General features: G+C 40.2%; 1 protein-coding gene across 2 annotated transcripts; it reads right to left on the bottom strand.

Moving 5' to 3' along the window:
* Window positions 1–2369: 2369 nt before the first annotated feature.
* On the bottom strand, window positions 2370–17775 carry LOC106595248 (ZP domain-containing protein). 2 transcript variants are annotated; one of them, XM_045689607.1, is made up of 13 exons: window positions 17568–17775; window positions 12755–12972; window positions 12232–12375; window positions 11833–11947; window positions 10310–10511; window positions 8505–8646; window positions 8135–8290; window positions 7998–8053; window positions 7697–7872; window positions 7179–7579; window positions 6125–6221; window positions 5640–5856; window positions 2370–3349 (listed from the first exon to the last, which is right to left on the bottom strand). In XM_045689607.1, exons 1-13 carry the CDS (start codon window positions 17700–17702, stop codon window positions 3195–3197), a joined length of 2214 nt encoding a protein of 737 aa, XP_045545563.1. In that variant the 5' UTR covers window positions 17703–17775; the 3' UTR covers window positions 2370–3194. The 2 variants fall into 2 exon arrangements, with proteins under 2 accessions (XP_045545563.1, XP_045545564.1); XM_045689608.1 differs by lacking the exons at window positions 11833–11947; window positions 12232–12375; window positions 12755–12972; window positions 17568–17775 and adding an exon at window positions 11424–11769.
* Between the last annotated feature and the right edge of the window lie 1290 nt (window positions 17776–19065).

Raw genomic sequence — 19065 nt, 5'->3', positions numbered from 1 at the left:
TCCCCAGACCCTTGTTTTGAGATCAATATCTTTGTTTCAAGGTCTCAGCTTGGAGAGAAGAAGCCTCGTGAGGTATTGGTCGGTCATATGATTACGAACAACGAATAAGCTAAATCATGCAAATATTACTTTCTGTGTAAGTATACAAGAGAACTGCTGATGGACATATGTACTTGGTGCATTGAGTTGGTTAGAACCTCTCTATCGCACTGATAATAAAGGACGATTCATTTACAATTGACTTTGAGTGTCCCTGTGTAGAATTTCCACGACAGTATGAATACTTTCTGAAGGCGTGATTCTTTGAACAGTAAAGCGGAAGCATTTAAAGTATGCTGTCCTTTTCTTATTTGCCTGCATGTTGTCCTCCTACGATGGTCCATCCTCTAGAGTGAAGGGTGAAATTCCTCTTCAGATCTTTTCTTGCCTCAAAACTCCCCACTCAAGGGCTCACATTACTGCAGGTGTCGCTTAACTATGTATTCAAGTTTCTGTTATTTAACAGTTTTGGTGAATTAGTGTTTATTCCCGTGGCACTTTTAACATAGTCATTTGAATTAGAATATTTACAGTATTAGCAGACCAGTGGTAGAAAAAGTACACAACAGTTATACTTGAGTAAAAGTAAAGAAACCTTGAGAAAACAACTCAAGTAAAAGCGAAAGTCACCCAGTAAAATACTATTTGAGTAAAAGTATTTGGTTTTAAATATACTTAAGTATCAAAAGTAAATGTAATTGCTCAAATATACATTAAGTATCAAAAGTAAAAAATAATTTCAAATTCCTTACATTAAGCAAACCAGACGGCCCAATTTTCTAGTTTTAAAAAATTTACTGATAGCCTCACGCTCCAACACTCAGACATCATTTACAAAAAAAGTTTGTAAATTTGTGTTTACTGAGTCCGCCAGATCAGAGGCAGTAGGGATGACCAGGGATGCTCTCTTGATAAGTGCATGAACTTGACAATTTTCCTGTTCTGCTAAGCATTCAAAATGTAACAAGTCTTTTGGGTGTCAGGGGAAAAATTAGGGAGTTAAAAGTACATTATTTTCTTTAGGAATGTAGTGAAGTAAAAGTATAAGTTGTTAAAAATATAAATAGTAAAGTCAAGTACAGATACCCAAAAATCTTACTTAAGTTGTACTTTTAAAGTATTTTTACTTAAGTACTTCACACCACTGTAGCAGACTCAGAAACAAACCAATGGCGAGAGTGGCAGATAGTAGAGGTCATGACATAAACAAACAAATTCAGAGCTTGGGACTAAAACGCTCTACCTGCATAAAGATGATTCTGAGATAATTGGCTTTACATTTTCCTCATTGGTTTAAATGGTGTCAGCTATTTTGTGGGCCAAATGCTCACAAAGTGTAGATCACTTGACATATCAAGTCAGAGGAACTGGAAGTGGAATCATCTCTGTAATTACACTGTAACAGCCTGGTAACTGAGGTCATTTAAACCTGCCATTACAATAATGATGATTAAACACAAGTCATTCCCTCATTTTCCTGTCTGTCAATTGTAAACAAGGGCTTAAAACCTCTTAAGGACCGAACCCTTTTTTAAATTTTCTACCTGAAATGACATACCCAAATCTAACTGCCTGTAGCTCAGGACCTGAAGCAAGGATATGCATATTCTTGGTACCATTTGAAAGGAAATACTTTGAAGTTTTAGGAAATGTGAAATGAATGTAGGAGGATATAACACATTAGATCTGGTAAAAGATAATACAAAGAAAAAACATGTTTTTTATTTTTTTATTATTATTATTATTCCAGCCCAGGCGCAATGTAGTTTCTGGCCACTAGATGGTAGCAGTGTATGTGAAAAGTTTTAGACTGATCCAATGAACCATTGTATTTCTGTTCAAAATGTTGTATCAAGACTGCCCAAATGTGCCTAATTGGCTTATTAATAACTTTTCAAGTTCATAGCTGTGCATCTATCTACAACAGGCAAAACTATGACGGAAGATGTGCTTCTGCATTGTTAAACATGCTAAATGGAGAAGACCAGGCTCCCTGCCCCTGTTTTGGTAAAAAGCTGAGGGACAGGGCTGGAGATATGTAACCACCCTCAAATTCATAGACGGAGCTATAGATGCAAGGATCCATAGCAAAGAAACATGATTTGAGGCTATATAGTTTGTTTATATTTACTTTGTTTACAAACATTGAAGTAAAACAAGCTTATACTTTGGGTTCTGATGGGGGTACAACACTTGAACTAAACTCATGAGGAATTTATAAATATTCAAGAATCAATAAATATCATTCATTTATTAGTCATAAAATGATTGCCCTTTTAAAGCAGTTAATCATGTTTGAATGAGTGGTGAGGCAGAGAACAATAAAAGAGGACTTTTGCCTAAAATGTATTTAATAAATACAGACTTATTTGCATAACAGGATTCCCAACAACAAAACATTTCTTCCACTTTCTTGATTCAGGAGTATCAAACAGTTGATCCAAATGTGTATATCACAGAAAAGTGAATAAGAATGAACCAAGTACATTTGTGTAGTAATGTTACCATATTCAGTATGTAAACAAGTGTTAATTTGTCTAGTTAATGTTACCGTATTCAGTATGTAAACAAGTGTTAATTCGTGTAGTTAATGTTATTGTATTCAGTATGTAAACTAGTGTTAATTTGTGTTGTAATGTTACCGTATTCAGTATGTAAACAAGTGTTAATTCGTGTAGTTAATGTTATTGTATTCAGTATGTAAACTAGTGTTAATTTGTGTAGTAATGTTACCGTATTCAGTATGTAAACTAGTGTTAATTCGTGTAGTTAATGTTATTGTATTCAGTATGTAAACTAGTGTTAATTTGTGTTGTAATGTTACCGTATTCAGTATGTAAACTAGTGTTAATTTGTGTTGTAATGTTACCGTATTCAGTATGTAAACTAGTGTTAATTTGTGTAGTAATGTTACCGTATTCAGTATGTAAACTAGTGTTAATTTGTGTAGTAATGTTACCGTATTCAGTATGTAAACTAGTGTTAATTTGTGTAGTAATGTTACCGTATTCAGTATGTAAACTAGTGTTCATTTGTTGTTTAAAGTAAATCTGATTGTAAAACTAAAAGAAAGGTGTGCTTTACTTTTGGTAAACCAGAAGTGCGTTCAGTCACATGACCCTGGTCAGGCACAGCACAAATCCAGCTCCATTTCTCTAATCATATGCAATGAGAGCCTTGTGTTCTTCAGCTCTGCTCTTCTTCAAAAAATAGACCACGACCACAGCCAGCAGCATCAAGGTCATGATGAACAGCCCGGCGAAGACTATGGTTCCCATGTCCGATCTGAGAAAATGTGTAGCTTCCACATCTACAACAGGAGCGGCAATCAACAGCAAAAACAACCAAATAATGTCATCAGAGTAATGGGAGTTTATATTTGTTCATTTAGGAAAAAGCAGGCAAGGAAAGGCAGTCATGAAAAAGTATTGGGACACAGTCCATCCAGTCAGCAGGTTTAGGGTTATGTTTTAGGTCTGGTTAACCCTATAACCTAATCCTAAATGCTTCAACATAATTGTCTGGGACATACTGGTGTTTCTCTGGTCTAATCCTGATCAGAATGAACACTTTACTAAGAGGGTGAACGTTATTTATAATAACGTTTACATGGAGAAAATCAGACCACTCTGAAATGAAAATGGATGGCCCTCCATTCAGCAAAATATACACTACATGGCTAAAAGTATGTGGACATCTGCTCGTCGAACATCTCATTCCAAAATCATGGGCATTAATTTGGAGATGGTACACCCTTTGCTGCTACAACAGCCTCCACTCTTCAGGGAAAGATTTCCACGAGATGTTGGAACATTGCTGCGGGGACTTGCCACAAGAGCATTAGTGAGGTCGGGCACTGATGTTGGCCTATTAGGCCTGGCTCGCAGTCGGCGTTCCAATTCATCCCAAAGGTGTTTGATGGGGTTGAGGTCAGGGCTCTGTGCAGGCCAGTCAAGTTCTTCCACACCAATCTCAACAAATCATTTCTGTACGGACCTCACTTTGTGCACGGGAGCATTGTCATGATGAAACAGGAAAGAGCCTTCCCCAAACTGTTGCCACAAAGTTGGAAGCACAGAATCGTCTAGAATGTCATTTTATGCTGTAGCGTTAAGGTTTCCCTTCACTGGAACTAATGGGCCTAGCCAGAACCATGAAAAACAGCCCCAGACCTTTATTACTCATCCACCAAACTTTACAGTTGGGACTATGCATTCAGGCAGGTAGCGCTCTTCTGGCATTCTCCAAACCCAGATTCAACCGTCGGACTGCCAGATGGTGAAGCGTGATTCATCACTCCAGAGAACGCGTTTCCACTGCTCCAATGGCGGCGAACTTTACACCACTCCAGCCGACACTTGGTATTGTACATGGTGATCTTAGGCTTGTGTGTGGCTGCTCGGCCATGGAAACCCATTTCATGAAGCTCCCAAAAAACTGTTCTTATGCTGACGTTGCTTCCAGAGGCAGTTTGGATCTCGGTTGTGAGTGTTGCAACTGAGGACAGACGATTTTTACGCGCTTCAGCACTCGCCGGTCCCGTTCTGTGAGCATGTGTGGCCTACCACTTCCCTGCTGAGCCGTTGTTGCTCCTAGATGTTTCCACTTCACAATAACAGCACCTATAGTTGACCTTTAGCAGTGCAGAAACTTGACGGACTGTCTTATTGGAAAGGTGGCGTCCGATGACGGTGCCTCTTCAGTAAGATCATTCTACTGCCAATGTTTGTCTATGGAGATTGCATGCCTGTGTGCTCGATTTTATACATCTGTCAGTAACGGTGTGGCTGAAATAGCCGAATCCACTAATTTCAATGGGTGTCCACATACTTTTGTACATATAGTGTATTTTCAACAATTTCAGTTATTTTACTGAGTTACAGTAAATCAGTCAATTTAAATAAATTCATTACGCCCTAATCTATGGATTTCACGACTGGGCAAGGGCAGAATCTTTGTGCTCTCTTTCTCAAGCTGAACAGAACATAGGCTATAGGCTAGTCTGACTGCAAGTTGGTGCATTTGTTGGACTAGGCCTAATCAAAGGAAGCCTTTGACTCGCTTCCTGAACTGCCACCATAGGCTAACAGAGCACAGCCATTGGTTAGGCAGCACACCATTTTTAATTTGGGGGGGGGGGGGTGTCAACAAGAACAGAGCAGGCCGGGGCTCAGGGTTGGAATATCCATTGCAGTGGGTAATGTGTAATGCAGCCCAGTGTTATTTATACACTCCCAGCAGTGATCTGAGAAATAGAACTTTGCTCTGTGCTTCTCTGAGCATGCACTTCGTAGCCTACAGGCTATGGATCATTTGATTGAGACCACTCTAAACAGCCTATAGGCTCACTTGATTTTCCGTGTCCAGTGGAGAATCAGAGATGAGGGGCGGCATCGGGCACATATCCATATATAGCATAATAAGAAACTCATTCTAAAACACTGAGAAATATTTACATTTCACCAATTACATGACCCTCCCCTGGACTAGATGTCAAAAATCTTCCCCTTGACTGAAATTGGAAAAGCATAACCCTCCCAATTTTCCTCCATGTACCAATTCTGTACATTTTGATCCATCCCTAAGAGCGGGGTAATTACCTCCACGGGTCTTTTCGCCTGCACCTGTCTTCTGGTCTGCACTGGGCTGGGCCTCTCTGACCACACGGAAAGGACCCTGGGTTATGTAGTGCCTGTCTGTCTCTCCGTTGGGGAGATCTCGCCTGCGCCTCCGCGAGGCTGTGTTCAGGCAGCCCTGGCCACACCTAGAGTTGGGGTTTCCCTCCTCACACAGGATGACGGTACAGGTGAGATACACCTAAAGGAGGGACATGGGATGTAAAAGGGAGGTGACCATCCAAGAAGATTTTCCTAATACTGGATCAACATCCACAATCAACCATTTGAATTGATATTTGTGAAATAAACATTTAGGTTGAAAACTGTGTCTTAATAAGACCAAACCTGTGCATCTTGATGTCTTCAGGTGAATTCCACATTGATGCAACATGATAATACTCTAATAAAGTCAGTAAATATAAGAAAGAAAGAATGTGAAGACAAGTCATTTGGATGTTAAGTTTTACCTGGTCGTAGCTCCCAGTGAATTTGAAGGCCTGGACCTCAAAGTAGAATTGGGTTAGGTTACCGGGATAAACCTTGACCGTCTCGTCCTTTAGACAGCTTCATTGTAAAAGAAAGAAAGAAAGTACATTTTACTGAGACAGGATGGAGACAAACGAACTCATGATTACGTTTGTGTAATCTCTCAGTCCCATTTGAAGCTTGCCAATAGCATTATGTGCTGCTCTTCTTCAATAAAGACTGATAGACAAACAGCAATTGTGGAAAACAAAACAAATAATTAGGGAAAACAAAACAACATTGTTTACCATTTTGGAATACAACATTATGTTGACTGTTACCTGTTGTTTACCATTCTGGAATGTGACATTATGTTGACTGTTACCTGTTGTTTACCATTCTGGAATGTGACATTATGTTGACTGTTACCTGTTGTTTACCATTTTGGAATACAACATTATGTTGACTGTTACCTGTTGTTTACCATTCTGGAATGTGACATTATGTTGACTGTTACCTGTTGTTTACCATTCTGGAATGTGACATTATGTTGACTGTTACCTGTTGTTTACCATTCTGGAATGTGACATTATGTTGACTGTTACCTGTTGTTTACCATTCTGGAATGCAACATTATGTTGACTGTTACCTGTTGTTTACCATTTTGGAATACAACATTATGTTGACTGTTACCTGTTGTTTACCATTTTGGAATACAACATTATGTTGACTGTTACCTGTTGTTTACCATTTTGGAATGCGACATTATGTTGACTGTTACCTGTGGTTCACACATTCTTTACTCTTGCAGGTGAACAAAATAAGATTTGCATTTCAGGCCACATAATGCACCCTGGGTGTGTATTTCCTATGCTGCCTTGAGTGTGTAATTGTTTGTCATGCAGGGCTCCCTTGTAAATGAGACCTTGGTCTCATTGGGACTCCACAATGCCTAAAGAAAGGTTCAATATGTAACAAATACAGTACAACGGCAGATTCCTGCAATTCCTCTTTCACAGCTTCAAGCCCACAGCCCTTTGCGGGACCCCTCCTCACCCGTCTTTGATGAGGTCGTAGAAGAGACTGCTGCTGGCGCTGTCATCCGGAGTGGCTTTGCAAGACTCCACCAACAGCTGTACCTTGGGCAGATCGGACTGGGCCTGGATGCCCATGTACATCCTGTCCATTAGCTTCACATTCACTGGGTAAGCACTGGGATCCACCTTCTGGCTGAACTTACTGTCCTTGAAGACCTCAAAGGTGTAGCCAAAGCTACCAAAGTTGGACTCTGTGAACATGTAGTTGGAGCTGTGGATCTGGTAATAGTTGGAAATGCTGACAGTCTTGGGGTACCGGCAGGAGAAGCCGATGTTGATCTGGTTACGTCGCGTGATGGTCGCGTTGACCGCGTCGAAGGAGTTTATTTCGTTTTTGAACACCATGAAGTCACCTGCATCCTAGATAGAGGCGGAGAGAGAAACCAGATTTAGGAAGATAAGAAACAAAACACAAGAGGGGAGAAAGAGATGGCACACCTCCAAGTATGTGTGTGTGTGTTTGAATGTTTCTCATACCTCCATCTTTGTGCCACAGCTGTTGAGTGACATGGTACCCATGATGTGTGTTTGGTTGGAGGTTAGGGAGCAGGATGAGTCGGCTAGCCGCAGCCACTTCATGTCCACCTCAGGCAGATAGGCCTTGATCACGGCGATGCTGATCCTATTCGCTGTGCACGAAACATTCGCCTCACCTGTATACAGAGGAGATGACGTGTTATGTGTGTATCATCACGTTAGGATTGGATCTTACCCTATAACATACATGGAAGTCTATCTAGCAACAGTGCAAAGATTGAAGGGGTGAAAATCAACTAACCTGTAAGTGCGAGGGCTTTAACCACCACCACAACCACACATCTCATCTCTGATTGGCTGAAATGAAGAACAAATAAGAACAACAATGACCACAGAACGACAACAACAACAACTACTGTAAACATCCCTTCAATGTACCTCTCGTTTGTCTCGGCAGTGAAACAGATGGGAACGTTTTGTTTCAGGTGTCTTTCCTGCGGGGTCCAGCCCAGGAAGAGCCTCGTGACACCAACGCCCTCATCCTGGATCTTCTTGGTCATGTTGGAAGGGCCGCTGACCTGGAAGTCAAATATCCTTTGAGGAAGCAGAAAGACAGAAAAGTTACAACTCCTGGACAAGCGCGAGGAACTCTGTTCATCTCATTAATTTTCATGTGCTGTTCAAGCTGGTTAAAAAATGAGCATTGCTAAGTGTTGTGGTCTCTGCAGTCAGTCCAGACGTAAAACAACGGGGGAAGTGAATGGAGTTTTGGACAGTAAGGTGATATTGGTGAGAGAGGTACTCTTACTTGGCATGGGCGGTTTTTACTCGGGCTTCGAGCTGGTACAGGTGACCCACAGCAGCATGATGGACATCCCCATGTGAAGGTGTCGGAGTCAAGAACTGTGGTCGTATGTAGCCAGGGAGACAGTTGGATAGAGCTGGCTGGACTAAAACAACAGAAAGGACAGGTTTTAGATACAGTACCACTCATTCAAGGGGTTTTCTTTATTTTTTACAATTTTCTACATTGTAGAATAATAGTGAAGAGATCAAAACTATGAAATAACACAAATGGAATCATGTAGTAACCAAAAAAATGTTAAACAAATGAAAATATATTTTATATTTGGGATTCTTTGCACACTCTTGACATTCTCTATGTAGCCAGGGAGACAGTTGAGCAGAGTTGGCTGGACTAAAACCACAGAGAGGACAGGTTTTAGACATCTAGTGGGTGTGTTGATAAAGGGGCATTCTGGGATTGCTACATCCATTATTATACTATAAAATGAATGATATATAGACATTGATTCTTCAATACTATAACTTATTGAAATGCCTCTTGAGCTTAGTTCAACTGTCTTAATAAATCACTACCTAAAATACAAGCTTGTTTTATTTAATCTAATGTTTGTATAGCTTCATAACATGGTTAAAGCTATCACTTTGATCTCATGGATAGTCAGTCGTTGTATCCATAGCTATCATTTTGATCTCATGGACAGTCAGTCCTTGTATCCATAGCTATCATTTTGATCTCATGGATAGTCAGTCCTTGTATCCATAGCTATCATTTTGATCTCATGGATAGTCAGTCCTTGTATCCATAGCTATCATTTTGATCTCATGGACAGTCAGTCCTTGTATCCATAGCTATCATTTTGATCTCATGGACAGTCAGTCCTTGTATCCATAGCTATCATTTTGATCTCATGGACAGTCAGTCCTTGTATCCATAGCTATCATTTTGATCTCATGGACAGTCAGTCCTTGTATCCATAGCTATCATTTTGATCTCATGGATAGTCAGTCCTTGTATCCATAGCTATCATTTTGATCTCATGGATAGTCAGTCCTTGTATCCATAGCTATCATTTTGATCTCATGGACAGTCAGTCCTTGTATCCATAGCTATCATTTTGATCTCATGGATAGTCAGTCCTTGTATCCATAGCTATCATTTTGATCTCATGGACAGTCAGTCCTTGTATCCATAGCTATCATTTTGATCTCATGGACAGTCAGTCCTTGTATCCATAGCTCCGTCTATACATTTGAGAGTGGTTGCACCCATCCCTCAGCTGTTTACCAAAAAAAGTGGCACGGTGTGCGCTTTATTGTTGTTGGAATCCCAGATTGCCCCTTTAGAGGATCCACAGCGGCATACATGTCTGTAAACAATGATTGACAATGCTTTGGACTAAATTGTTGTCGGATTATATTCTCAGGGGCAGTAGGGTGTTTGTTTTTAGCTAGATTGATAGAATTTTGTGCTGCTCTCAGTAAATAGAGGTACATTGTAATTAGGGAGATTAAAACCATGCAGATTGCCATTTTGGAATGCACCATCATCTTTACTGTCATTCCACCAGGTGAACAAAACTACATTTGCATAAACAAACAAAGTTCAATTTTCAATTTTGAAACCTATACCACTTTTACCAACATGCAACTCAAATTCTGTTTTATTTTTTGACAAATGACTATACGTCACTAATCTATACATATTATACGACTAGACAAAACGCAATACAAATCCCATTTAATTAAATTGATTGGTTGGTTCCCTCTGCCAAAAGGAAGCATTCAACTGTGAGACATGCTACTTACTCTCCACGGCAAACTGCAAGGGCACCTGGCTGAACGGGGTTGGAGTCGGGTTATTAACATAGGACTCGTTCAGGGCCTTTCTGCTATAATTAGATTTATATCCCGTCATGTTGACGTCTACAGTGGGGTGGTCCTGCAGCAGCATCTCAAATACATGCAACCCTACAGCCAACAGGCCCGTGGCATGCAGAGTGCACTGGACCTGGAGGAACGAGAAGATAGTGAATAAACTGCTGATCTAGGAACCGTTTCTCCCTGTCCATGTAATCCTATTCATTATGATCTGAAAAGGAAAAGCTGATCCCAGATCAGTGCATCTACGTCATGTTGGATGTTAATTGTGCTGAATTGGATTGAATGTTTATAATAAATAATAATAAACAAGGGTCTTTCACACTAGACCAGGGATCTTCAACATTATCTTACCCAAGGACCCCATCCCAGGCAAACCGGCAACCCAGGGACCAACATCATACAGTTAGCAAAAACGTTTTTTTTTCTTCTTCACATCAGGTAAATGATAATGGAAAGGAGAAGTAATCAACATTTTAAAATGAAAATATTTCCTAGATAGTTTTCATTATTTTGATCTCCCCACATTATAATTGGAAGCGGAAGTGTAAACTCTAACATAGACTATTAGCTAGAAAGGTAACTCCAAACACATTTTTGCTAAGAGCAACTGTTTATCTGGTTAAACAAAGGTCAGCCATGTGTTGGCAAAACATTATGTCCAAGTCAAGAAAGCTTACCAGCAGCCAGCGGCACTGGCAGCCTATGCCGCATTCACATGCTATCAGAGTTATCAGAAGTGGGAATGAACTTCCAAGTCGGAGTTACAAGCGGGAAACTTGTTGTTACCCGAGTTGCCATGTAGCGACACTTCACCACTGACCTTTCACCTTTTCGACCAACAGATGACAACAAATCTCTTTTTGACAATTAAAACGTTATCAATGAGGATAATGTAGCTAGTTTGACCATATCGTCAATGTTAAGCAAGCTAACTTTATAATTAGCAACGTTAGTTAGCTTATCAAGCTAGCTAAAATCGTATTGGTTAAAGAATTGTTCTAACTTCAAAGGCACGTGAACACATTAATGTCAGACTTACCACTTCCAACTTCCCAGTTTCCCATGAGCACATGAAGCCACCCCTATTCGCGTGTGCTTTATAAAATCCTAAATCAGATACTCCAGTGAGTGTAATTTGCTCAATATTCGGAGTTGGGAAATTAAGCTGACATCATAAGAAATAAGATATTCTCCTCTTTTCTACTGTGGGTATGTAATAAGACATGTGTTTATTCTGTTGTTGCTAGCGATATTCATAAAAACATTGAGAGAGGGGACCCCCTGCAGTACCTCCGCGGGGATTGTTCACGTGCCTTTGAAGTCGGAACAATTATTCAACCAATCTGATTTTAGCTAGCTTAATAATACCCCATGTACTAAACCGTTAATAAACGGGCTTGATTGCATCTACATCAATCTGCAGGGAGGGACATTGTTTATTTTATTACCATGTCAAGTGTAACGTTGGGGTGTGTGACGTTCACAGAGAAGTGGCACCTCACGTCATCTCCATCCGGGTCATAGGCCAAGAGAGGCAGAGTGGAAAAGCAGTTCTGAGGAACTCTACTCATGACATCACAGAGAGAAACAAAAAACACTTTCATTAGTAGATAATAATCCCAGATAACAGCGACATGACTGTAGTGTTATGTAGATGTAGAATAAAACAGAATGTATTGTTTAACCATTTACACCACAATAGAATTCTAGAATGCTGCAGTAGATGACTGAGATGGTCGCTATGGGTTCTAAAGGGCTCAGGTTGAAATATGCCACTAAGTTTAGTATGCGGTTGTTTGGCAGAAGCTCTTTTTGATACATTCAGTTTGCTTCCCTCATGGTCGTACCGCAGGGTTGGGACAGTTGCTGTGACAGGAGGTGTGTTTTGTGTTGGAGGCCCCGGGCTGACCCGTAACCCCAAATCCACCTCGGTGTGTATTGTCCAGTTGGTCTTTCCATTGACATTGGAGCCCCAACAGCAACCTGAGTCACTGAAATGACAAGTTGAATCAGTGTATTGAAGTGTTAGATTAGCATGACATCATTCTGAGAGATACACGTATTTTCATGTGACTCCATCCACATCATCAATATAATTGTTATTTCCACAGTGCTCAGATTGCAATGTGATGGGATCTTTCCAACATTAAAATCCAGCAAAATGTTGTTTGATGGGATCGGAGCACAACAGACACAGCAACAGTAACTATACAGGGTTTGTGTCTGTGTCGGGGGGGTAAAGATGCCTGGTTGATGTGCTTATTACTCTTCAAAACAGCATTCAACAGATGACTTCCTGTCTCTAACACCCAGAGGCTGGCGTCAACCCCCCGCCCCTTCCTCCACCACACCCAGAAAATCCAAGTTTACCTCAGGGTGTAGGATTGGGTTTTCTGGTCCCTAGTGAAGTTTCTAGTGAAGTGTCCCTCCGACTGGCACCAGAGGTTTTGGCCGGACTGGTCCTTGTCGGTGGTTTGCACGACAGGTCCTTGTCGGTTGGCACTGCCATTACAGTAGCCGCTGGTGCACTCCCAGGAGAACTGCTGTTCACACCTGTCCCGGCCATTCTCACGATAGTGGAATTGTACCTGCCAGCACACAGGTTAGGACCCATTTTCACAGACAGTCTCAGAGTAGGAGTGCTGATACAGATCAGCACTACTACTCTGATAAGCTTTTTGAATATAGGACCTTGATCCTAGATCAGCACTACTACTCTGATAGGGGAGATAGTTCAGGTTGCATTAAGAATGTTAAGAAATGGTTGCATCAAGACAGAAAGAATTGTTGCATTAAGATAGAAAAAATGGTTACATCAAAACAGAACGAATAATGGTTGCACCAAGACAGAACAAATAATGGTTGTAATATTGTCCCATGAATCATGTTATTTATCAACTTGAAGATCTTTCCCCCAATTTCTCCCAGCACAGAGTTTACATAGAGAAACTGCTAAATACATTTCCTCCATCACCTAGTTTATGTAGAAAAGCTGTTAAATGAATTTCTTACTTCATTGGATGTGGAATTGATTCGGAGTGTTGTTTTCATTTTTCGTAAATTGCACCTAAGATTTTCCATTTGCAAATCTACTAACAGGAAATTACTTGGAATTGACCACAAACTACACTGTAACCCCCAAGGCATTTTTAACTCAAATACTACTAGTAAGTTGAACTCAATGAAAAGTCATTATTATTTTAAATGTTTATGTAGTACTGACTCAAAACTAAATGATAAGTCACATCAACTCAAATTGTTTTAACAATAAATCGGGGAATTTGGGGAAAGTAACCGGAATTTTACAAACCTACTTGCAGGCCTTACGTGGCCTGTAAACCATGAGTTTCAGGCCAATGTATCAAAGTAAAGCTAGGATTCATAATAAGGCCTTATGAGATACGTAATGTATTGTCATAATGACTTTTATTATAATGATAACATTCACCTAGGAACTCACTTGGTGAAGGCCACAGGACTGAAGATGAACGAATTCAACAACCATCTCTGTCACTAACAAATACAGTCATGGGTGGTATCTCTACACTTCACTCTGAAAGGCAAGGCATGCTGGTAAATTATATTGGAGGTGTGGCTTAGTGGGGGCATTACTCTAAATATTCAAGTTGATACAACTCAAATCTGGACTCCTACACGGTCATGATGACAATATCACTTTAAGTAACTGTACTGAGATACAGCAGTGGAAAAAATACTAAATTGTCATACTTGAGTAAAAGGAAAGATACCTTAATAGAAAATGACTCAAGTAAAAGTAAAAGTCACCCAGTAAAATAATTTTTGGTTTAAAATATACTTAAGTATCAAAAGTAAATGGAATTGCTAAAATGTACTTTTAAGCATCAAAAGTAAAAGTATAAATAATTTCAAATTCCTTATATTAATCAAACCAGACGACACAATTCTCTTTTTGTTTTTAAATGTATGTATTGCCAGGGGCACACCACAACACTCAGACATCATTAACGAATGAAGCGTTTGTGTTTAGTGAGTCCACCAGATCAGAGGGAAAAGGGATGACCAGGGATGTTCTTTTGACAAGTGTGTGAATTGGACAATTTTCCTGTCAAAATGTAACAAGTACTTTTGGGTGTCATGGAAAATGTATGGAGTAAAAAGTACATTATTTTCTTTCAGAATGTAGTGAAGTAAAAGTTGCCAAAAATATAAATAGTAAAGTAAAGTACAGATACCCCCAAAGAATACTTAAGTAGTCCTTTAAAGTATTTTTACTTAAGTACTTTACAACACTGCTCAGATATATTAAGTGCAATGAGTTTCCTCACAAGTTTTGAGTAATGACAGCACATCTGGGTTTACAGTGTACTGTTATCAACCCTAGCTTTATTGTCCATTCTCTCTTCCTCCCCCTCCATCTTCCATTCTCTCTTCCTCCCCCTCCATCTTCCATTCTCTCTTCCTCCTCCTCTATCTTCCATTCTCTCTTCCTCTTCTATCTTCCTTACTCTCTTCCTCCTCTTCTATCTTCCTTACTCTCTTCCTCCTCTTCTATCTTCCATTCTCTCTTCCTCCTCCTCTATCTTCCTTTCGCTCTTCCTCCTCCTCTATCTTCCTTTCTCTCTTCCTCCTCCTCTATCTTCCTTTCTCTCTTCCTCCTCCTCTATCTTCCTTTCTCTCTTCCTCCTCCTCTATCTTCCTTTCGCTCTTCCTCCTCCTCTATCTTCCTTTCTCTCTTCCTCCTCCTCTATCTTCCTTTCGCTCTTCCTCCTCCTCTATCTTCCTTTCGCTCTTCCTCCTCCTCTATCTTCCTTTCTCTCTTCCTCCTCCTCTATCTTCCTTTCTCTCTTCCTCCTCCTCTATCTTCCATTCTCTCTTCCTCCTCCTCTATCTTCCATTCTCTCTTCCTCTTCTATCTTCCTTTCTCTCTTCCTCTTCCTCCTCTATCTTCCATTCTCTCTTCCTCTCCCATCTTCCTTTCTCTCTTCCTCTTCCTCCTCTATTTTCCATTCTCTCTTCCCTTCTATCTTCCATTCTCTCTTCCTCTTCCATCTTCCTTTCTCTCTTCCTCCTCCTCCATCTTCCTTTCTCTCTTCCATCTTCCATTCTCTCTTCCATCTTCCATTCTCTCTTCCATCTTCCATTCTCTCTTCCTCTTCCTCCTCTATCTTCCATTCTCTCTTCCTCCTCCTCCATCTTCCTTTCTCTCTTCCTCCTCCTCTATCTTCCTTTCGCTCTTCCTCCTCCTCTATCTTCCTTTCTCTCTTCCTCCTCCTCTATCTTCCTTTCGCTCTTCCTCCTCCTCTATCTTCCTTTCTCTCTTCCTCCTCCTCTATCTTCCTTTCTCTCTTCCTCCTCCTCTATCTTCCATTCTCTCTTCCTCCTCCTCTATCTTCCATTCTCTCTTCCTCCTCCTCTATCTTCCTTTCTCTCTTCCTCTTCCTCCTCTATCTTCCATTCTCTCTCTTCCTCTTCCTCTCCCATCTTCCTTTCTCTCTTCCTCTTCCTCCTCTATTTCCATTCTCTCTTCCCTTCTATCTTCCATTCTCTCTTCCTCTTCCATCTTCCTTTCTCTCTTCCTCCTCCTCCATCTTCCTTTCTCTCTTCCATCTTCCATTCTCTCTTCCATCTTCCATTCTCTCTTCCATCTTCCATTCTCTCTTCCTCTTCCTCCTCTATCTTCCATTCTCTCTTCCTCTTCCTCCTCTATCTTCCATGCTCTCTTCCTCTTCCTCCTCTATCTTCCATGCTCTCTTCCTCTTCCTCCTCTATCTTCCATGCTCTCTTCCTCTTCCTCCTCTATCTTCCTTTCTCTCTTCCTCCTCCTCTATCTTCCTTTCTCTCTTCCTCCTCCTCTATCTTCCTTTCTCTCTTCCTCCTCCTCTATCTTCCTTTCTCTCTTCCTCCTCCTCTATCTTCCTTTCTCTCTTCCTCCTCCTCTATCTTCCTTTCTATCTTCCTTTCTCTCTTCCTCCTCCTCTATCTTCCTTTCTCTCTTCCTCCCCCTCTATCGTTCTTTCTCTCTTCCCCCCTCTATGTTCAATTCTCTCTTCCTTTCTCTCTTCCTCCCCCTTCTATCTTTCTTTCTTTCGCTCTTCCTCCCCCTCTATCGTTCTTCTTTTACCTGATACTCCACCAATCAATAAAGATTGGTCAGACATCTGTTTTACATGTCTGAACAGTTTTCTTTAACAGTTGCTAAAGAAAAGGCATGGATGAACACCTTCTGTGGCTTTCAGAATCAGAGCTCGTTTATAGATCATTGTATTTCTTGGATGTGCATGCCAAACCTGTATGATCACATGTTCTCCTGACATTCATTTTCATTTCCATATTAAATTTTTTTTTTTAAATCTTCCCCAAAAGTGATAAATTAGGCTACATCATTTCAACTGTTTTATTCCCAAACATAGAAGCAAGACAGAAATTGTGTGTTTCTTTCACCTCCAGAAACGGTAAATGTACCTTGTGAAATTGGTTATGAGCAGTGGTGTAAAGTAACTAAGCAAAAACAGTGTTTTTGTTAAAGTGTAGACAGTCAGCTTGAGTGAGAAAGATGCACAAATATCATGATTCATTCAGGATTATCCGTAATCATGGTAGCATCCACAGTAATGTAGAAGTGTTCAGAAACATATTATATTCTTATTACAATAAAAGTGACTCCAAAATGACACCATTTTTTTCCCATTTCCCCTGTAAAGAAAATATGAACTTTTTCCTCACTTACATTTTCCTTGACACTCAAAAGCACGAATTTCGAATGGTTAGCAAGACAGGAAAATGGTCGGTTCGGGAACAAGCGGTCATCACTACTGCCTCTGATCAGGCGGACTCCTTACACGCAAATACTTCGTTTGTAAATGATGTCTGACTGTTGGAGTGTGCCTCTGGCTATCCATAAGTAAAAAAATGTGTGCTGTCTGGTTTAAAAAGGAATTTGAAATGATACATAGCATTTACTTTCACTTTTGATACTTCAGTATATTTAAAACCAAATACTTTTATTACTTTTACTCAAGTAGTATTTTATTGGATTACTTCACTTGAGTCATTTCTATTTTTACTTTTACTTAAGTACGACAATTGGGTACTTTTCCCACCACTGGTTATGAGTGTTAGAGTATTAAAGGCACTGGCAGGTTTGGCATGTACTTTGTAGACTATTTATTGCAAATCAAGTTATGTACTCATAGGAACCTACCTCCCCTGTCCATTTAGAGTCTGGGGGCATGTATCCCGGTACTGTAGAGCGCACAGTCCCACCATAGTACGTCGAATCCGTGCTGTGGCAGACGGCACTGCTGAGTACCAGCAGGAGCAGCATACCAAGGTCCATTATGTCTTTCTCTTAGCCTATCTGTCTGTCTATCTGTCTGTCTGTGTGTCTGTCTAATCATCTCCTTCAAGTTCCTCGTTCCTATTCATGTATATGGTGGAGGCGTGGAGTAATTCAATGACTGGAATAACCGGGTTTGTGATACACTTCAAAGTATTTGAAAAAAAAAAAATCGCATTGTTTGATCCTGTGTTGCCTCACTTCATAATTAGATTGCTATAATCATGATATATATATATGTTTTCCTTTGCAATGAAAGGATGCCAATGAGACTGTAATCGTATTGGTGATTTGGTTGTTGTTGTTACAGTGACCTATGAGGGTCACTTGTTTAGACCATACCTACACATTTGAAAAGTATTACCATGTATGTTTTTTCAAAGCTAAAGACTTGTTTTTTCATTTTAATTATGATGAATAATGGCTATTGATACATAATTTGGCTATTGGTATTTAGCCTGTACATATGCCTATTCTTGTGACAATTATTATTTCGGCTTGTACATTTATTTGATATGAACTTTTTAAAATAAGGTCCAATTGTTCAAAAAACACGCACTGAACAAACGCACTCTCTCACCTCAGCCATTTTCAAAACGAATGCAATCAAGTTTAACCCAGATTAAACTCCTCTCATAGGGTGAACCGGGCGAGCTAAATTGCAACTTCCTCTGAGTTGGCTTGTCATTTAATAGCGCTACCTTGCGAGCAAAATGCCGCGTTCATCTACCAGTCGGAACAAGAAACATTTCATACTTGCAAACTGGTTGTAGTTATACACGTGCCTCGTTCAACTAATCAGCAACTTTGACATTTTCGAGTTTCCTAGTTCCGACTAGCATCTGAACGAGGCAAAAGGTTTCAGAAAGTTGAACAATTGACCTAATGGCCCTTCTAAGCCTACCAAGATATTTCAATTTGTAGTCTATAATGTTTCAGCTGTTGCCTTCCTACTGAAAACACAAAGAAATTAGGGGTTCAACCAGGACTCTTCTAAGATCCTCAAAGTTCTTTGGAGAACCTTAGGGTTCTTGGCACTGAAAATGGCCCCCAAAAGGGGTTCTTCCAAGAACCCCATAGGAGGTGCGGTTAATCGAGGAACCTCCTTAGTTGGTGGAGGTTCTTGCAGGAACCTAACTGCCCAACTGAAACATTTGGATTTTAATTTCAAAGGACAGCAGGTGCAGGCACTTAACTGAAATATGTAAAGATCTCAATTTAGGGCAATGCTTGACCCTTAGATGATCTAAATTGATATTGTTTTTTGATGATACCATGTACCTTTTCATATCTGTGCAAATCTTTCTAAAACAGAAAATGGACACAATTCAGTGGATATCAATAAACAAGGAGGTAAGAATAT

Source organism: Salmo salar, chromosome ssa11 (assembly GCF_905237065.1).
Source record: "Salmo salar chromosome ssa11, Ssal_v3.1, whole genome shotgun sequence".
Lineage (NCBI taxonomy): Eukaryota > Metazoa > Chordata > Actinopteri > Salmoniformes > Salmonidae > Salmo > Salmo salar.
Note: the sequence above shows the minus strand (reverse complement) of the source record. Positions and strands in the feature narration are given on the sequence as shown.